The 18,308-nt window shown below is 59.0% G+C and overlaps 2 protein-coding genes across 5 annotated transcripts; both read left to right on the top strand.

Moving 5' to 3' along the window:
- The first annotated feature begins 1,516 nt into the window (after positions 1-1,516).
- Positions 1,517-18,299, top strand: LOC125318201 (rho guanine nucleotide exchange factor 11-like). 4 transcript variants are annotated; one of them, XM_048288705.1, is made up of 16 exons: positions 1,517-1,697; positions 2,718-2,798; positions 2,907-3,032; positions 3,108-3,225; positions 4,988-5,166; positions 7,524-7,599; positions 8,364-8,534; positions 9,609-9,696; positions 9,989-10,087; positions 11,053-11,135; positions 12,033-12,206; positions 12,378-12,662; positions 12,810-12,927; positions 13,976-14,068; positions 16,955-17,099; positions 17,861-18,299. In XM_048288705.1, exons 2-16 carry the CDS (start codon positions 2,736-2,738, stop codon positions 18,065-18,067), a joined length of 2,025 nt encoding a protein of 674 aa, XP_048144662.1. In that variant the 5' UTR covers positions 1,517-1,697; positions 2,718-2,735; the 3' UTR covers positions 18,068-18,299. The 4 variants fall into 4 exon arrangements, with proteins under 4 accessions (XP_048144662.1, XP_048144661.1, XP_048144664.1 ...); XM_048288704.1 differs by having other exon boundaries at positions 12,378-12,927; XM_048288707.1 differs by lacking the exon at positions 17,861-18,299 and adding an exon at positions 14,955-15,026 and having other exon boundaries at positions 12,378-12,927; positions 16,955-17,056.
- Positions 5,173-7,233, top strand: LOC125318204 (leucine-rich repeat extensin-like protein 3). The gene is made up of 2 exons (XM_048288762.1): positions 5,173-6,025; positions 6,120-7,233. Exons 1-2 carry the CDS (start codon positions 5,247-5,249, stop codon positions 6,724-6,726), a joined length of 1,386 nt encoding a protein of 461 aa, XP_048144719.1. The 5' UTR covers positions 5,173-5,246; the 3' UTR covers positions 6,727-7,233.
- Positions 18,300-18,308: the final 9 nt, after the last annotated feature.

Genomic DNA, 18,308 nt, shown 5'->3' with positions numbered 1-18,308 from the left:
GCTCATTCCCACCTTTGGGGCTCATTCCCACCTTTGGGGGCTCATTCCCACCTTTGGGGGCTCATTCCCGGGGTTTGGGGGCTCATTCCCACCTTTGGGGGCTCATTCCCACCTTTGGGGCTCATTCCCACCTTTGGGGCTCATTCCCAGGGTTTGGGGGGCTCATTCCCACCTTTGGGGCTCATTCCCCAGGGTTTGGGGGCTCATTCCCACCTTTGGGGCTCATTCCCAGGGTTTGGGGGCTCATTCCCACCTTTGGGGGCTCATTCCCACCTTTGGGGGCTCATTCCCCACCTTTGGGGGCTCATTCCCACCTTTGGGGCTCATTCCCACCTTTGGGGCTCATTCCCAGGGTTTGGGGGCTCATTCCCACCTTTGGGGGCTCATTCCCACCTTTGGGGCTCATTCCCACCTTTGGGGGCTCATTCCCACCTTTGGGGCTCATTCCCGGCATCTGGGGGCTCATTCCCGGCATCTGGGGGCTCATTCCGGCTTCTCAGGGCTCATTCCCACCTTTGGGGGCTCATTCTCAGATTTGAGGTCCCATTCCCAGGATTTGGGGTCCCATTCCCCAATGCCCCCCTGATGTCCCCCCTGATGTCCCCAATGCCCCCCGTGATGCCCCTGATGTCCCCCAATGTCCCCAATGTCCCCCCTGATGTCCCCCAATGTCCCCAATGTCCCCCCTGATGTCCCCCCTGATGTCCTCAATGTCCCCGATGCCCCCCCTGATGTCCCCAATGCCCCCAATGTCCCCCGATGCCCCTCTGATGTGTCCCCCTGATGTCCCCAATGTCCCCCTCGTGTCCCCTGATGTCCCCAATGTCCCCTGATGTCCCCAATGCCCCCCTGATGTCCCCGATGCCCCCCTGATGCCCCTGATGTCCCCTGATGCCCCCCGATGCCCCCCTGATGCCCCCCTGATGTCCCCAACGTCCCCAATGTCCCCCTGATGTCCCCAATGTCCCCTGATGTCCCCCTGATGTCCCCAATGCCCCCCTGATGTCCCCAATGTCCCCAATGTCCCTGATGCCCCCCTGATGTCCCCTCATGTCCCCGATGCCCCCCTGATGTCCCCAACGTCCCCAATGTCCCCGATGCCCCCCTGATGTCCCCCTGATGTCCCCAATGCCCCCCTGATGTCCCCAATGTCCCCAATGCCCCCCTGATGTCCCCAATGTCCCCAACGTCCCCAACGTCCCCAATGTCCCCCCTGATGTCCCCGAAATGTCCCCCTGATGTCCCCGATGCCCCCCCTGATGTCCCCAATGTCCCCAATGTCCCCCTGATGTCCCCGATGCCCCCCTGATGTCCCCCTGATGTCCCCAATGCCCCCCTGATGTCCCCAATGTCCCCCGATGCCCCCCTGATGTCCCCAATGCCCCCCCCGATGCCCCTGATGTCCCCGATGCCCCCCTGATGCCCCCCTGATGTCCCCCCTGATGTCCCCAATGTCCCCGATGCCCCCCTGATGTCCCCAACGTCCCCAATGCCCCCCTGATGTCCCCAGTGTCCCCTGATGCCCCCCGATGTCCCCCTGCTGTCCCCAGAGCTCTTTGGCACCGAGGGCTCCCACCTGCGCATCCTGCGGGTGCTGGACCTGCTCTTCTACCAGCGGCTGCGCAGGGAGAACCTCCTGAGCCGGGAGGAGCTGGGGCTGCTCTTCCCCAACCTGCCCGACCTCATCGACGTGCACAGTGAGCTTCGTCCCAAAATCCCACACCCCGCAATCCCGAAACCCTGAAATCCTCAAAGCCCAAAATCCCGGAATTCCTGGCCCCACCGGTCCCCAAAATCCCAGCGGGAATCTGCTCCTTCCCCTAAATCCTGACCCCGCTGGGATCCCGCTCTGCCCCAGCCAGCCCGACCTCGTCAACATCCACAGTGAGCCCAAAATCCTCAAATCCCCGAATCCTGAAATCCCAAAATCCCCAAAATCCCCGAATCCCAAAATCCCCAAATCCTGAAATCCCAAAATCCCTGAATCCCCAAATCCCTGAATCCTGAAATCCCAAAATCCCTGAATCCCAAAATCCCCAAATCCCCGAATCCTGAAATCCCAAAATCCCCGAATCCCAAAATCCCCAAATCCCCGAATCCTGAAATCCCAAAATCCCCAAATCCCCGAATCCCAAAATCCCTGAATCCTGAAATCCCAAAATCCCTGAATCCCAAAATCCCAAAATCCCTGAATCCTGAAATCCCAAAATCCCCGAATCCCAAAATCCCCAAATCCCCGAATCCTGAAATCCCAAAATCCCAAATCCCCGAATCCCAAAATCCCCAAATCCTGAAATCCCAAAATCCCCAAATCCCAAAATCCCCAAATCCCGAATCCTAAAATCCCAAAATCCCACTGGGAATCTGCTCCTTCCCAAACCTCTGACCCCGCTGAGCTCCGCAGTGAGGCTCCTCCCAAAATCCCCCTTTCCCAGATCCTGGTTTTTTCCAGGATTCTCCATCCTGGGACCTTTCCCTTGTGGCCCTCACCCCTCTTCCCGTCGTTCCCCCTCTTTTTTTCCCTCTTTTTTCCCTCTTTTCTCTCTTTTTTCCCTCTTTTCCCTCTTTTTTCCCCCTCCCAGCTCCCGTTTTTTCCAGGATTTTCCATCCCAGACCACACTTTGGGTGTCCCCCCACCTCTTCCCGCCATCCCTCATTCCCAAACCCTCCGGGATCCTTCCCAGCCCCCCCCTCCCTGACCCGTCCCTCCGCTCCAGATTCCCTCCTCGGAATCCATGAAGAAGCTCCGGGAAGAGGGGACCAATCATCCGGGAAATCGGGATTTGATGCTGGCCCGGGTGAGGAACAGCGGCCAAACCTCCTTTGTCCTCTCCGAGCTGGATCGGGGAATTCCAGGGCGGGATTTCGGCGATCCCCTGACCCCGTTTTCCCACGGGAATTCCCAGTTTGACGGCGCAGCCAAGGAGGAATTCCAGAGGGTGGCCGCCACCTTCTGCTCCTACCAATCCATCGCCCTGGAGCTCATCAAGACCAAGCAGCGCAAGGAGAGCCGCTTCCAGCTCTTCATGCAGGTCCGGCCGTCATTCCAGAGGGTTTTCCCCGGGGTTTTTTTTATGGAATTCTGAGGGCTTTTCCCCGCTCCCCAGGAGGCCGAGAGCAACCCGCAGTGCCGGAGGCTGCAGCTGAAGGATTTGATCGTGTCGGAGATGCAGCGGCTCACCAAGTACCCGCTGCTCCTGGAGAACATCATCAAGTGCACCGAGGGTAAACTCCGGCATTCCCCGGAATTCCGGGGCTTCCGCCCGCAATTCCTCACCCTCGGGGTTCTCTCCTCCGTGGGTTCGAGGGAAATTCCGCGGTGGAGGGAAGGGAGAAGGGAAATTCCCGAATTGCAGAGGGATTCTGGGTGATTCCGGAGGGGAATTCGGGATCTGATCCCAGGGAATGGGACAGGACAAGAGGGAACGGCCTCGGGCTGTGCCGGGGTTGGAGATTTGGGAGGATTTTTCCAAATCGTGGGAAAGGGGTTGGGAACCGCATCCATTTTTGTTCGAAAATCCCCAGTCCCACACCCCGTTTTTCCCTGGAAATCTCCCGTTTTTCCCTGGAAATCCTCCATTTTTCCCTGTTCATCCCCCATTTTTCCATGGAAAAACCCCCATTTTTCCCGTTTTCCCCATTATCCCAGCCGGCTCCCCAGAGCAGGAGAAGCTGTGCCCATTCCCCCACAGATTTCCCCCATTTCCCCACAGATTTCCCCCATTCCCCACAGATTTCTCCCATGGATTTCCCCCATTCCCCACAGATTTCCCCCATTTCTCTGTGCATTTCCCCCATTCCCCTGTGCATTTCCCCCATTTCCCATGGATTTCCCCCATTCCCCGTGGATTTCCCCCATTTCCCCACCGATTTCCCCATTTTCCTGTGGATTTTCCCCACAGATTTCCCCACAGATTTTCCCCATTTCCCCACAGATTTCCCCCATTTCCCCATGGATTTTCCCCATTCCCCACAGATTTTTCCCATTCCCCACAGATTTTCCCCATTCCCCCGTGCATTTCCCCCATTTCCCGTGGATTTCCTCCGTTCCTTGTGGATTTCCCCCACAGATTTTTCCCCGTTTCCCATGGATTTCTCCCATTTCCCCACAGATTTCCCCCATTCCCCTGCATTTCCCCCATTTCCCCGTGGATTTCCCCCACAGATTTCCCCCATTCCCCACGGATTTCTCCCATGGATTTTCCCCATTCCCCACGGATTTTCCCCACAGATTTCCCCCATTCCCCACAGATTTCCCCCATTTCCCCATGGATTTCCCCCATTTCTCTGTGGATTTTCCCCACAGATTTCCCCCATTCCCCTGTGCATTTTGCCCATTCCCTGTGCCATTTCCCCCATGGATTTCCCCCATTCCCCCACAGATTTCCCCCATTTCCCCTGGATTTCCCCCATTCCCCACAGATTTCCCCCATTTCCCATGGATTTCCCCCATTTCCCTGTGCATTTCCCCCCATTCCCCACGGATTTCTCCCATTCCCCACAGATTTCCCCCATTTCCCCGTGCATTCCCCCCATTCCCCATGGATTTTCCCCACAGATTTCCCCCATTCCCCATGGATTTCTCCCATGGATTTTCCCCATTCCCCACGGATTTTCCCCACGGATTTCCCCCATTTCCCACAGATTTCCCCCATTTCCCCACGGATTTCCCCCATTTCCCATGGATTTTCCCCCATTTCCCTGTGCATTTCCCCCATTCCCCACAGATTTCTCCCATTCCCCACGGATTTCCCCCACAGATTTCCCCCATTCCCTGTGCATTCCCCCCATTCCCCACCGATTTTCCCCACGGATTTCCCCCATTCCCTGTGCATTCCCCCCATTCCCCACGGATTTTCCCCACGGATTTCCCCCCATTCCCCACAGATTTCCCCCACGGATTTCCCCCCATTCCCCACGGATTTCCCCCACGGATGACTGCCCCGTTTCCCCGCGGGCCGTTCCCGTTATCCCGTTCTTTTCCCAGCGGGCTCTGCGGAGCAGGAGAAGCTGTGCCGGGCGCGGGATCAGTGCCGGGACGTTCTGCGCTTCGTCAACGACGCCGTGCGGCGCGCGGAGAACCGGCACCGGCTGCAGGGCTACCAGCGGCGCCTGGACACGGCCGGCCTGGAGCGCACCAGCAACCCGCTGGCCGCCGAGTTCCGGGTACCGGGAGCGCTTCCCGAGGGAGCGCCCCTTCCCAGCCCCCTTTTCCATGGGAATGCCCCTTCCCAGCCCTGCTTCCCATGGGAACGTCCATTCCCAGCCCCGCTTCCCGAGGGAATGTCCATTCCCAGCCCCGCTTCCCGAGGGAATGCCCCTTCCCAACCCCCTTTTTCATAGGAATGCCCCATTCCCAGCCCCGCTTCCCGAGGGAGCGCCCCTTCCCAACCCCCTTTTTCATAGGAATGCCCCTTCCCAGCCCTCCTTCCCATGGGAACGTCCATTCCCAGCCCCGCTTCCCGAGGGAATGCCCCTTCCCAACCCCCTTTTTCATAGGAATGCCCCTTCCCAGCCCTGCATCCCATGGGAATGTCCATTCCCAGCCCCCTTTTCCATGGGAATCCCCATTCCCAGCCCCGCTTCCCATGGGAATCCCCATTCCCAGCCCTGCTTCCCATGGGAACGTCCATTCCCAGCCCCGCTTCCCGAGGGAATGCCCCTTCCCAACCCCCTTTTTCATAGGAATGCCCCTTCCCAGCCCTGCTTCCCATGGGAACGTCCATTCCCAGCCCCGCTTCCCGAGGGAATGCCCCTTCCCAACCCCCTTTTTCATAGGAATGCCCCATTCCCAGCCCTGCTTCCCGAGGGAATGCCCCTTCCCAACCCCCTTTTTCATAGGAATGCCCCTTCCCAGCCCTGCATCCCATGGGAATGTCCATTCCCAGCCCCCTTTTCCATGGGAATCCCCATTCCCAGCCCCGCTTCCCATGGGAATCCCCATTCCCAGCCCTGCTTCCCATGGGAATCCCCATTCCCAGCCCCGCTTCCCGAGGGAATCTCCATTCCCAACCTCCTTTTCCACGGGAATGCCCCGTTCCCAGCCCTGCTTCCCGAGGGAATGCCCCTTCCCAGCCCCCTTTTCCATGGGAACGCCTCTTCCCAGCCCCACTTTCCACGGGAATGCCCCTTCCCAGCCCCACTTCCCATAGGAATCGCTGTTCGCAGCCCTGCTTCCCATGGGAATGTCCCTTCCCAACCCTGCTTGCCATGGGAATGTCCATTCCCAGCCCCGCTTTCCACAGGAATCCCCGTTCCCAACCCCCTTTTCCATGGGAATGTCCATTCCCAGCCCCGCTTTCCACAGGAATCCCCGTTCCCAACCCCCTTTTCCATGGGAATGTCCATTCCCAGTCCCCTATTCCACCAGAATCCCCGTTCCCAGCCCCATTTTCCATGGGAATGTCCATTCCCAGCCCCGCTTCCTTCGGGAATGTCCCTTGCCAACCCTCCTTTCCACAGGAATCCCCATTCCCAGCCCCGCTTCCCATGGGAATGTCCATTCCCAGCCCCCTTTCCCACAGGAATGCCCCTGCCCAGCCCCCTTTTCCATGGGAATCCCCGTTCCCAACCCCCTTTTCCATGGGAATGTCCATTCCCAGCCCCCTTTTCCATGGGAATGCCCCTTCCCAGTCCCCTATTCCACCAGAATCCCAGTTCCCAGCCCCTTTTTCCATGGGAATGCCCCTTCCCAACCCCCTTTCCCACAGGAATTCTCGTTCCTAACACCTTTTTCCATGGGAATGTCCATTCCCAACCCCCTTTCCCACAGGAATTCTCGTTCCTAACACCTTTTTCCATGGGAATGTCCATTCCCAGCCCCCTTTCCCACAGGAATGCCCCTGCCCAGCCCCCTTTTCCATGGGAATGTCCATTCCCAGCCCCCTTTCCCACAGGAATGCCCCTGCCCAGCCCCCTTTTCCATGGGAATCCCCGTTCCCAGCCCCCTTTTCCATGGGAATGTCCATTCCCAGCCCTGTTTTCCACGGGAATGCCCCGTTCCCAGCCCTGTTTTCCACGGGAATGCCCCTTCCCAGCCCCCTTTTCCATGGGAATCCCCATTCCTGCACCCCCATTATCCCATAGAAATCTCCCACTTTTCCCCTCTTTTCCCCATATCCCGATCCCAACGGGAAAATGAGATGGGAAAAATAATGGGAAAAGTGGGGATTTTGGGGGTTTTCCCATGGATTTCTGGGGTGTTTTCCATGCATTTTGGGGTGTTTTCCCATGGATTTTTGGGGTGTTTTTCCATGGATTTTTGGGGTGTTTTTCCGTGGATTTTTCGGGTGTTTTTCCATGGATTTTTGGGGTGTTCTCCCATTGGTTTTTGGGGTGTTTTTCCATGGGTTTTTTGGGTGTTTTTCCATGGATTTTTTGTGTGTTTTCCCATGCATTTTGGGGTGTTTTCCCATGGATTTTTTGTGTGTTTTCCCATGGATTTTTGGGTGTTTTTCCGTGGTTTTTTTGTGTGTTTTCCCATGGATTTTTGGGGTGTTCTTCCATGGATTTTTGCTCCACAGAACCTGGACCTGACCTCGCACAGGATGATCCACGAGGGGCCCCTGACCTGGCGCGTGGCCAAGGACAAGACCGTGGGTACGGACTGGGGGAACTGGGAGGGACTGGGAGGGACTGGGAGCACTGGGAGACCTCCCTGCCTCCCTCCCGAGTTCGAGTTTCCATCCCCACCCCAAGCCCCTTTTCCCCCCTTTTCCCCTGGAACAATGGAATCTTCTCCTGCCTTCCCTTCCCAAAATTCCCAACCCGGAATTCCCAAAATTCCCGCAATTCCAGAGCTGCTCCTGGAGGGCTGAGCTTCCACCTCTACCCCACATCCCATGGAACGAGGGAGCTTTCTCCTGACCTCCTGTCCCAAAATTCCCAAAAAATTCCAAAAAAATTCAAAAAAAAATCCCAAAAAATTCCAGGCATTCCCACCATTCCCAAAATTCCCCAAAATTCCCGTAATTCCAGAGCTGCTCGTGCTGCTCCTCCCGGATCTGAACTTCCACCCCAATCTCTCTTCCCCCCTTTTCCCACCAAACACGAGAAGTTTCTCCTGCCTTCCCAGCCCCAAAATTCCCCAAAAAATTCCAGAAAAATTCCCAAAAAATTCCAGAAAAATTCCCAAAAAATTCCCGGCATTCCCACCATTCCCAAAATTCCCCAAAATTCCCGCAATTCCAGAGCTGCTCGTGCTGCTCCTCCCGGATCTGAGCTCCCACCTCCGCATCCACCCCAAGTCCAAGGGAGCTCTCTCCTCCCTTCCCTCCCCATCCCTTCCCAAAACTCCCCCCCAAAAAATCCCAAAAAAATTCCCAAAAATTCCCGAGAACTTCCCGGCACTCCGGCAATTGCAGAGCTGCACGTGCTGCTCCTGGAGGACCTGCTGGTGCTGCTGCAGCGCCAGGACGAGCGGCTGGTGCTGAAGTGCCACAGCAAGAGCGCCCTGGGGGCCTCCTCCGACACCAAGGGCAGCTTCAGCCCCGTCCTCAAGCTCAACTCGGTGCTCATCCGCTCCGTGGCCACAGGTGGGAGGCGGAAATCCGGGAATTCCGGGAATTCCGGGGGATTTCGGGGGATTTCGGGGGTGGGAAGGGGAAAATGGGGGGGGAAAAAACGGGGGTTTTGTTAAAAAATGGGGGTGGGAATGAGGGATTTCCATGGAAAAATGGGGATCCAGCCCCGGCGTCGAGTTCCACTCCGTGGGCACCGGTGGGAGCCGGAAATCCCGGAATTCCGGGGATTTTGGGGGTGGGAAGGAGTTGAAAGGGCGGGAGGAGCCTTTAGAAATCCCAAGTAAATCCAGGAGCGGTTTGGGGTGGGAGGCATCGTCCCAAATCCAAGGGCAGGGACATTCCCGCTGCTCCAGGTGGATCCAGGGCTGGGGAATCCGTGGAATAACCCGGGCCAGGCTCCGGAATTTATCCCAGATATCCCAAATAAACCAGCCCAGGGAATCCTGGAACGGTTTGGGGTGGAAAATCCTTCAGGATTATCCCGTTCCCACTGTCCCAGGGGACTCCTGGGCCCTCCCAGGGATGGGGAATCCATGGAACCACCTGGGCCAGGGAAGGATTTATCCCTGAAATCCAATCTGAGCCAGCTCATGGAATCCTGGAATCCCTTCCCTGTGCCCTTTCCCCCGAGTTTGCCCCATTCCCAATCCCAAACAATTGGATGGATTTTCGTGGCGTTCCCATGTTTTATCCCTGATTTTGACCCATTCCTGACCCCATTTCCACATAAAAGCCCCCCAGTCCAAAACAACCAGCGGGATTTTGGTGCTATTCCTGCCTTTTATCCCAGATTTTGACCCATTCCCGACCCCAAAATCCCAAAACCCAGAGAGATTTTGACATTATTCCCATGTTTCATCCCTGATTTTCACCCATCCCCACCCCAAAACTCCATAAAAAACCCTCATCATCCGTTTGGGATGGAAAAGATCCCCAAAGATCCGAGGGCAGCGACGTTCCCACCACCCCGGGCGGCTCCCAGGGGTGGGAAATCCATGGAACGACGGCCGGGGGTGTTCCCGGGGGGGGAATTCCGGGCTCATCCCAGGAATTCCGGGCTCATCCCGAGGGTTTCCGTCCCCCCAGACAAGCGGGCCCTGTTCATCATCTGCACCTCGGAGCTGGGACCCCAGATCTACGAGCTGGTGGCGCTGACGTCCTCCGAGAAGAACACGTGAGGGAAAGGGAGACAGGAACCCTCGGGATGAGCCCGAAAATTCCCCGGGATGGGCTGGGAAATTCCCTGGGAGGGGCTGGAATCTCTGGGATGAACCCGAAAATCCCTGGGGGGACAAAAACCCTCGGGATGAGCCCGAAAATCCCCTGGGAGGGGCTGGAATTCCTCCTTGGGGGGACAAAAACCCTCGGGATGAGCCCGAAAATCCCCTGGGAGGGGCTGGAAAATTCCCTGGGGGGACAAAAATCTGTGGGAGGGGCTGGAATTCCTGGAATTCCTCCCGGGGCAGGTGGATGGAGCTGCTGGAGCAGGCGGTCCAGGGGGCCACCAGGAGCGTCACCGGGCCACCAAAACGGCACCACGGCGAGGCCACCACGGCAGCTGCCGGGTGAGCTGGGAATGGGAATGGGAATGGGAATGGGATGGGATGGGATGGGATGGAATGGGATGGGATGGGATGGGATGGGATGGGATGGGAATGGGATGGAATGGGATGGGATGGGATGGGAATGGGATGGGATGGGAATGGGATGGGATGGGATGGGATGGGATGGGATGGGATGGGATGGGAATGGGATGGAATGGGATGGGATGGGATGGGAATGGGATGGGATGGGAATGGGATGGGATGGGAATGAGATGGGATGGGAATGGGATGGGAATGGGAATGGGATGGGAATGGGAATGGGATGGGATGGGAATGGGAATGGGAATGGGATGGGATGGGAATGGGATGGGAATGGGAATGGGATGGGATGGGAATGGGAATGGGAATGGGATGGGAATGGGAATGGGATGGGAATGGGAATGGGATGGGATGGGATGGGATGGGATGGGGATGGGAATGGGATGGGATGGGAATGGGATGGGAATGAGGATGGGATGGGAATGGGATGGGATGGGAATGGGAATGGGATGGGAATGGATGGATGGGAATGGGAATGGAATGGGAATGGGATGGGAATGGAGATGGGAATGGGATGAATGGGAATGGGAATGGGATGGGAATGGGATGGGATGGGAATGGGATGGGATGGGAATGGGAATGGGAATGGGATGGGAATGGGATGGGAATGGGAATGGGATGGGAATGGGATGGGATGGGAATGGGAATGGAAAATTAATGGGATGAGATTGGGAATGGGATGGGATGGAGCTCAGGGGGTTCCTGGTGTCCCCAGAGAGTTCCTGGGATGGGGACACTGGGGGGCTCACTGGGGACACTGGGGGGGCTCTCTGGGACACTGGGGGGCTCACTGGGGACACTGGGGGGGCTCTCTGGGACACTGGGGGGGCTCTCTGGGACACGGGGGGGGCCGTGTCCCCACGCTGACGCTCCCGTCCCGTTCCCAGGCTGGAGCTGCCGGATCCCGACGTGTCCCCGGTGCTGTCCCGAGGCTCCGGAGCCGAGCCCGAGGCTGAGGATTGTTCCTCGGGTACGGCTGGCCCTGGCCCCTCCTGGCCCCTCCTGTCCCATCCCTGGCCCCTCCTGTCCCATCCCTGTCCCCATCCCTGTCCCATCCCTGTCCCCATCCCTGTCCCATCCCTGGCCCCTCCTGTCCCCTCCTGTCCCATCCCTGTCCCATCCCTGTCCCCATCCCTGTCCCCTCCTGTCCCCTCCTGTCCCCTCCCTGTCCCATCCCTGTCCCCATCCCTGTCCCATCCCTGTCCCCTCCTGTCCCATCCCTGTCCCATCCCTGTCCCCATCCCTGTCCCCTCCTGTCCCCTCCTGTCCCCTCCCTGTCCCATCCCTGTCCCATCCCTGTCCCCTCCTGTCCCATCCCTGTCCCCATCCCTGTCCCCATCCCTGTCCCATCCCTGTCCCATCCCTGTCCTCTCCTGTCCCCTCCTGTCTCATCCCTGTCCCCTCCTGTCCCATCCCTGTCCCCATCCCTGTCCCCATCCCTGTCCCATCCCTGTCCCATCCCTGTCCCCATCCCTGTCCCCTCCTGTCCCCTCCTGTCCCATCCCTGTCCCCTCCTGTCCCATCCCTGTCCCATCCCTGTCCCCTCCTGTCCCATCCCTGTCCCCATCCCTGTCCCCTCCTGTCCCCTCCTGTCCCATCCCTGTCCCCTCCTGTCCCCTCCTGTCCCCTCCTGTCCCCTCCTGTCCCATCCCTGTCCCCTCCTGTCCCATCCCTGTCCCCATCCCTGTCCCATCCCTGTCCCCCATCCCTGTCCCATCCCTGTCCCCATCCCTGTCCCCTCCTGTCCCATCCCTGTCCCCTCCTGTCCCCTCCTGTCCCCTCCTGTCCCCTCCTGTCCCATCCCTGCCCCATCCCTGTCCCCTCCTGTCCCAGGGCCACCCCCGCTCCATGTCCCCTGTTCCCGCAGCCGACAGCGACCCCGATCCCTCGGGAAGGGACAAACCCCTGGAGGAGCTGCTGGAGGAGCCGGGGGGACACGAGGGGGACCTGGGACAGGCCGGGATCGGGGTCGCCGACCCCATCCCGGGGGTCCCCAAATCCCTCGGAGGCGCCGGCGTGGCCGAGGCGGCGCTGCAGGACGGTGAGGCCGGGGGGGCCCTCGGGAAAACCCCAAATCCCCCGATTTTCCTCCCTCCATTCCCCATCCCAGGGCATTTTTCCCTCTGGAAACCCCAAAACTGCCCCGTCCCGGGACATCTTCCCCCGGGATAACCCCAAATCCCCTTTTTCCTCCCTCCGATCCCAATCCCAGTGGAGACCCTGCAGCTCCTGATCGTCCGGTGGCTCCGGCCGGGCCGGGACCCCGATCCCGAGGACGACGTCACCCCCCACGCCCTCGGTGGCCGGAGCAGCCTCCGGCCAGGGCTGGGATTCCGTGGTGTCCGGCCGGGACTCGGTGATGTCCAGTTGGGATTCAGCGATGTCCGGCCGGGATTTGCCGCTGTCCAGCCGGGATTTACCGGTGTCCAGTCAAGATCCGGTGATGTCCGGCCGGGATTCGCCCATGTCCGGCCGGGATTCGCCCATGTCCAGTCAGGATTCGGTGATGTCCGGCCGGGATTCGGTGATGTCCAGTCGAGATTTGCCGATGTCCAGCCGGGATTTGCCCGTGTCCAGTCGGGATTTGCCCGTGTCCAGTCGGGATTTGCCCGTGTCCGGCCGGGATTCGGCGCTGTCCAGTCAGGATTCGGTGATGTCCGGCCGGGATTTGCCGATGTCCGGCCGGGATTCAGCTGCCCAGGAGGGATCCTGGGAAGAGCCGGAGGGGCCGGAGCCCAACGGGATCCAAATCGTCCGGAAAGGTAAAGGGGGATGGGATTTGGGGGAATTTGGGGTGGATTTGGGGTGGGATTTGGGGGAATTTGGGGTGGATTTGGGGGAATTTGGGGTGGGAAGTGACAGGAATTCCCTGCCCTGCTGGGATTTGGGATCTGGGCTCTCGTTCCCTGATCCTTTCTGGGATCCGGGGTCTCATCCCTGCCCATTCCTGGGATTTGGGATCTCGATCCCTGCTCCTTGCTGGGATCTGGGGTCTCATTCCCAGTTGATCCGGGGTCTCATTCCCTCCCCTTTCCCAGGATTTGGGGTCTCATTCCTGAGGTTTGGGGTCTCAGGCCCTGTCCCTCTCTGGGACTGGGGTCTCCTTCCCGGATTTGGGGTCTCCTTCCCGGATTTGGGGTCTCCTTCCCCGCTCCCTGCACGAGCTTCCCCGCATCAGAGCTGGCCCCGGGGGGGGCTGGGTTTGGGGTGCTGATTTCGGGTGCTGATTTTGGGGTTCTGATTCGGGATTTCGGTGCTGGGCGCTGATTTTGGGGTGCTGCTGCTGCTGCCGGGTGCCGATTTTGGGATTTGGGTTTCGGGTGTTGCTGATTTGGGGTGCCGATTTTGGGGTGCCAATTTTGGGTGCTAATTTGGGGTCCCGGGTGCTGATTTCGGGGTCCCAGGTGCTAATTTTGGGTATCAACGTCGGGATTCTGATTTTGGGGTGCTGCTTTCGGGTGCTGCGTGCTGATTTGGGGTGCCAATTAATTCCGGGTGCTAATTTGGGGTGCTGGGTGCTGATTTTGGGTATCAATTTTGGGGTGCCGGCTGCTAATTGGGGGTGCTAATTAATTTTGGGGTGCTAATTAATTTCAGGTGCTAATTCGGGGTGCTGATTTCGGGTGCCGATTTTTGGGGTGCTGGGTGCTAATTGGAGGCGCTAATGAACTTCGGGGGTACCAATTCATTTCGGGTGCCTCTCTGGGGTGCTAATGAACTAATTGGGGTGCTAATTACCGCATTCTGGTGGCGGGGCCCCCTCCCCCCCCCCCCCCCCCCCCCCCCCCCCGCCTTTTTTTGGGGGCCCAGCCCAGGAGGAGGGGCCGGAGGAGGCCACGCCCCCGCGCGGCTGCAGCCAATCAGAGCCCGAGCTGCGGGAAGGAGGCGGAGCCAACGCCGAGGGTAACCGGCCCCTCCCCCACCCCCCCCAAAAAAAAAAAAAAAACCCCACCCCGAGGGCCCCAAAAACTCCCAAAAGGGACACAAAGAACCTCAAAGGGCCACCAAAAAATCCCAAAGGGCCAACAAAACATCCCCGGGGACACAAAACCCTCAAAAGGGCCACAAAAAAAACCCCCCGAAATGGGCACAAAAAGCCCAAAGGGACACCAGACATCCCCTCCAGGGGTCCCTGGGCCACCAAATGTCCCAAGAAGGCCACCAAAACCCCCCTGGGGACATCAAAAACCGTCAAAAGGGCCCTGGGGCCACCAAACCCTCCCCTGAGGGGACCCCGGGTCACCAAGGGCCACCAAAACTCCCCCAAGGGGCCACCAAATCCCCCCTGGGGACGCCAGAACACCCCTGGGGACACCAACACCCCCTGGGGGGCCACCAAGACCCCCGGGAGGGCCACCAGGACCCTGAAGGGGGTCCCCAGGGGCCACCAAACACCTTCTGAGAGGCCACCAAGACCCCCGGGAGGGCCACCAGGACCCTGAAGGGGGTCCCCAGGGGCCACGAAACACCTCCTGAGAGGCCACCAAGACCCCCAGGAGGGCCACCAGGACCCTGAAGGGGTCCCCAGGGGCCACCAAACACCTCCTGAGAGGCCACCAAGACCCCCGGGAGGGCCACCAGGACCCTGAAGGGGCCCCCAGGGCCACCCAGACCCCCTGGGGGCCACTGAGGTCCCCCCCTGTCCCTTTTCCAGGGAATTTTTTCTACCTGAGCCTCCCCACGGGACCCCCCCGGGACCCCCCCCCAGGGCCCCCCCCCGGAGCCGCCCCCCGGGACCCCCCCCCGGGACCCCCCCCGGGCAGGAGGGGACAGCGGGGACCCCCCCCAGGGACACCCCGGGGACACCGAGCTCATCCTGGGGACCCTGCAGGAGCTGAGGGGGAAAGTGCTGCGGCTGCGGGTGAGAGCCCCACGGGGACACGGGGGGACATCGGGGGGACATCAACGGGGACATCAACGGGGACATCAACGGGGACATCAACGGGGACACGGGGGGACATCGGGGGGACATCAACGGGGACATCAACGGGGACATCAATGGGGACATTAATGGGGACACGGGGGGGACATCGGGGGGACATCAACGGGGACATCAACGGGGACATCAATGGGGACATCAACGGGGACATCAACGGGGACATCGGGGGGACATCAACGGGGACATCAACGGGGACATCAACGGGGACATCAATGGGGACATCAACGGGGACACGGGGGGACATCGGGGGGACATCAACGGGGACATCAACGGGGACATTAATGGGGACATTAATGGGGACACGGGGGGACATCGGGGGGACATCGGGGGGACATCAATGGGGACATCAATGGGGACACGGGGGGACATCAATGGGGACATCAATGGGGACATTAATGGGGACATTAATGGGGACACGGGGGGACATCAACGGGGACATCAATGGGGACACGGGGGGACATCGGGGGGACATCAATGGGGACATCAATGGGGACATCAATGGGGACATTAATGGGGACACGGGGGGACATCAACGGGGACATCAATGGGGACGGGGGGACATCAACGGGGACATCAACGGGGACATTAATGGGGACATCAATGGGGACACGGGGGGACATCAACGGGGACATCAACGGGGACATTAATGGGGACATTAATGAGGACATTAATGGGGACACGGGGGGACATCAATGGGGACAGGGGGACATCAATGGGGACATTAATGGGGACATCAACGGGGACATCAATGGGGACGGGGACATTAATGGGGACATGAATGGGGACATCAATGAGGACATTAATGGGGACATCGGGGGGGACATTAATGGGGACATCAACGGGGACATTAATGGGGACATCAACAGGGACATTAATGGGGACATTAATGAGGACATTAATGGGGACACGGGGGGACATCAATGGGGACATCAATGGGGACAGGGGGACATTAATGGGGACATCAACAGGGACATCAATGGGGACATTAATGGGGACGGGGACATCAATGGGGACATTAATGGGGACATGAACGGGGACATCAATGGGGACAGGGGGACATCAATGGGGACATCAACGGGGACATGAACGGGGACATCAATGGGGACATCAATGGGGACAGGGGGACATCAATGGGGACATTAATGGGGACACGGGGGGACATTAATGGGGACGTCAACGGGGACATCAATGGGGACAGGGGGACATCAATGGGGACATTAATGGGGACACGGGGGGACATTAATGGGGACGTCAACGGGGACATCAATGGGGACAGGGGGACATCAACGGGGACACGGGGGGACATGAACGGGGACATCAATGGGGACACGGGGTACAGGGGACATAAACGGGGACATTGGGAACATAAACAGGGACACTGGGGACAGGGGGACATCAACGGGGATATCAACGGGGGGATGCTAAGGGGGACATGAACGGGGACAGGGGACACTGGGGACATTAATGGGGACATTGGGAACATAAATGGGGACAGGGGGACATGAACGGAGACGGGGGGACATCAGTGGGGACGGGGGACACTGGGGACAGGGGGACATCAACGGGGATATCAACGCGGGGGACGGTAAGGGGGACATGAACGGGGACAGGGGCGGCTCTGGGTGCGGGTGAGACCCCGAACGGGGGGACACTGGGGGACATTACCGGGGACATCGATGGGACATTAAAGGGGACGTGGGGTGGATGGGATGGGCACCCAGGGGGGACGTGGGGGGACACCGGGGGTGTCACGGGGACATTAAGGGGGTTCCAGGGGGGCACTGGGGGGACACTAAAGGTGTCCCGGGGGTGCCCAGCCCTGTCCCCAGCCCGTCCCCCGTGTCCCCCAGGCCCTGGAAGCCGCTCACTGGCAGCTGCTGCGCTCGCTGGGCCGGGGCGATGCCCCCGCTGGCCCCGGCCGGGCCCCGCCGCCCCCCGGCTCCTCCCGGGGCCCGGCCCCGCGGGGACACCCCGGCACTGCCACCCACGGCACAGGTGAGACCCCCCGGGATGTGCCCCCTCCCACGTCCCCCAGTCCGCCCTCGTCCCCGTCATTCCCCCATTTTCCCCATCATTCCCCCATTTTCCCCGTCATTCCCCCATTTTCCCCATCATTCCCCCAGTATTCCCATTATTCCCCCATTTTCCCCATTATTCCCCCATTTTCCCCATTATTCCCCCATTTTCCCCATCATTTCCCCATTTTCCCCATTATTCCCCCATTATTTCCCCATCATTCCCCCATTTTCCCCATTATTTCCCCATTTTTTCCCGTTATTCCCCCATTTTCCCCATTATTTTCCCATTATTCCCCCATTTTTCCCATTATTTTCCCATTATTCCTCCGTTTCTCCCCCATTATTCCCATTATTCCCCCATTTTCCCCATTTTCTCCCAGTATTCCCCATTATTTCCCCATTATTTCCCCATTTTTCCCGTTATTCCCCCATTTTCCCCATTATTTTCCCATTATTCCCCCATTTTTCCCCCATTTTCCCCATTATTCCCCCATTTTCCCTATTATTTCCCCCATTTTCCCCATTATTCCCCCATTTTTCCCATTATTCCCCCATTTTCCCATTATTTCCCCCATTTTCCCCATTATTCCCCCATTTTCCCTATTATTTCCCCCATTTTCCCCATTATTCCCCCATTTTCCCCATTATTCCCCCATTTTTCCCACTATTCCCCTATTATTCCCCCATTATTCCCCCATTTTTCCCATTTTCCCCATTATTTCCCCCATTTTTTTCCAGGCTCCGAAGCCCCCGCCCACCTTTAGCCCGGGGTGGGGGATGGGCTGGGCCGGGATTCCCCCCCCCCCCCCTCCCCCACAATCCCGGGAGATTTTCCAGGGAATTCCGGCCGGGAATGACCCCCTGGACAAGCCGGAAGCTGGACAGATGCACTTTGTTGGGAATTCCCCCTTTTCCACCCCAAAAACAAAAAAACAAATCCTATAAATATGTACGTACTTCGCCCCTCCCCCCCCTGTAAATACCCCCCAAGACCCCCCCCGGGTGTCCCCTCCCCCCCCCGTGACACGGTGACAATCGGGGGGGTGGCCGGGGGGGGGGACGCAGCGCCCCCAAAACCCCGGAATTTCCCCCCAAAACCCCGGGGGGGATTTATAAAATCCCAAATATAAATATTATAAATAATAGAGCCCGGGGGGGCGCTGGAAGCTGGAAAGAATTCCCGGGT

Source organism: Corvus hawaiiensis, chromosome 29 (genome assembly GCF_020740725.1).
Source record: "Corvus hawaiiensis isolate bCorHaw1 chromosome 29, bCorHaw1.pri.cur, whole genome shotgun sequence".
Taxonomy (NCBI): domain Eukaryota; kingdom Metazoa; phylum Chordata; class Aves; order Passeriformes; family Corvidae; genus Corvus; species Corvus hawaiiensis.
Note: the sequence above shows the minus strand (reverse complement) of the source record. Positions and strands in the feature narration are given on the sequence as shown.

What these genes read in the sequence shown, in the direction of transcription:
- LOC125318201 (XM_048288704.1), top strand. Translation starts at nt 2,736, where the DNA reads ATGAAGAAGCTCCGGGAAGAGGGGACCAATCATCCGGGAAATCGGGAT. An exon ending in GGCCAAGGACAAGACCGTGG is followed by an intron (nt 7,600 to 8,363) that starts GTACGGACTGGG and finishes CGGCAATTGCAG; the next exon opens with AGCTGCACGTGCTGCTCCTG. An exon ending in CGAGGCGGCGCTGCAGGACG is followed by an intron (nt 12,207 to 12,377) that starts GTGAGGCCGGGG and finishes TCCCAATCCCAG; the next exon opens with TGGAGACCCTGCAGCTCCTG.
- LOC125318204 (XM_048288762.1), top strand. Translation starts at nt 5,247, where the DNA reads ATGGGAACGTCCATTCCCAGCCCCGCTTCCCGAGGGAATGTCCATTCC. An exon ending in TTCCCAACCTCCTTTTCCAC is followed by an intron (nt 6,026 to 6,119) that starts GGGAATGCCCCG and finishes CCCACTTTCCAC; the next exon opens with GGGAATGCCCCTTCCCAGCC.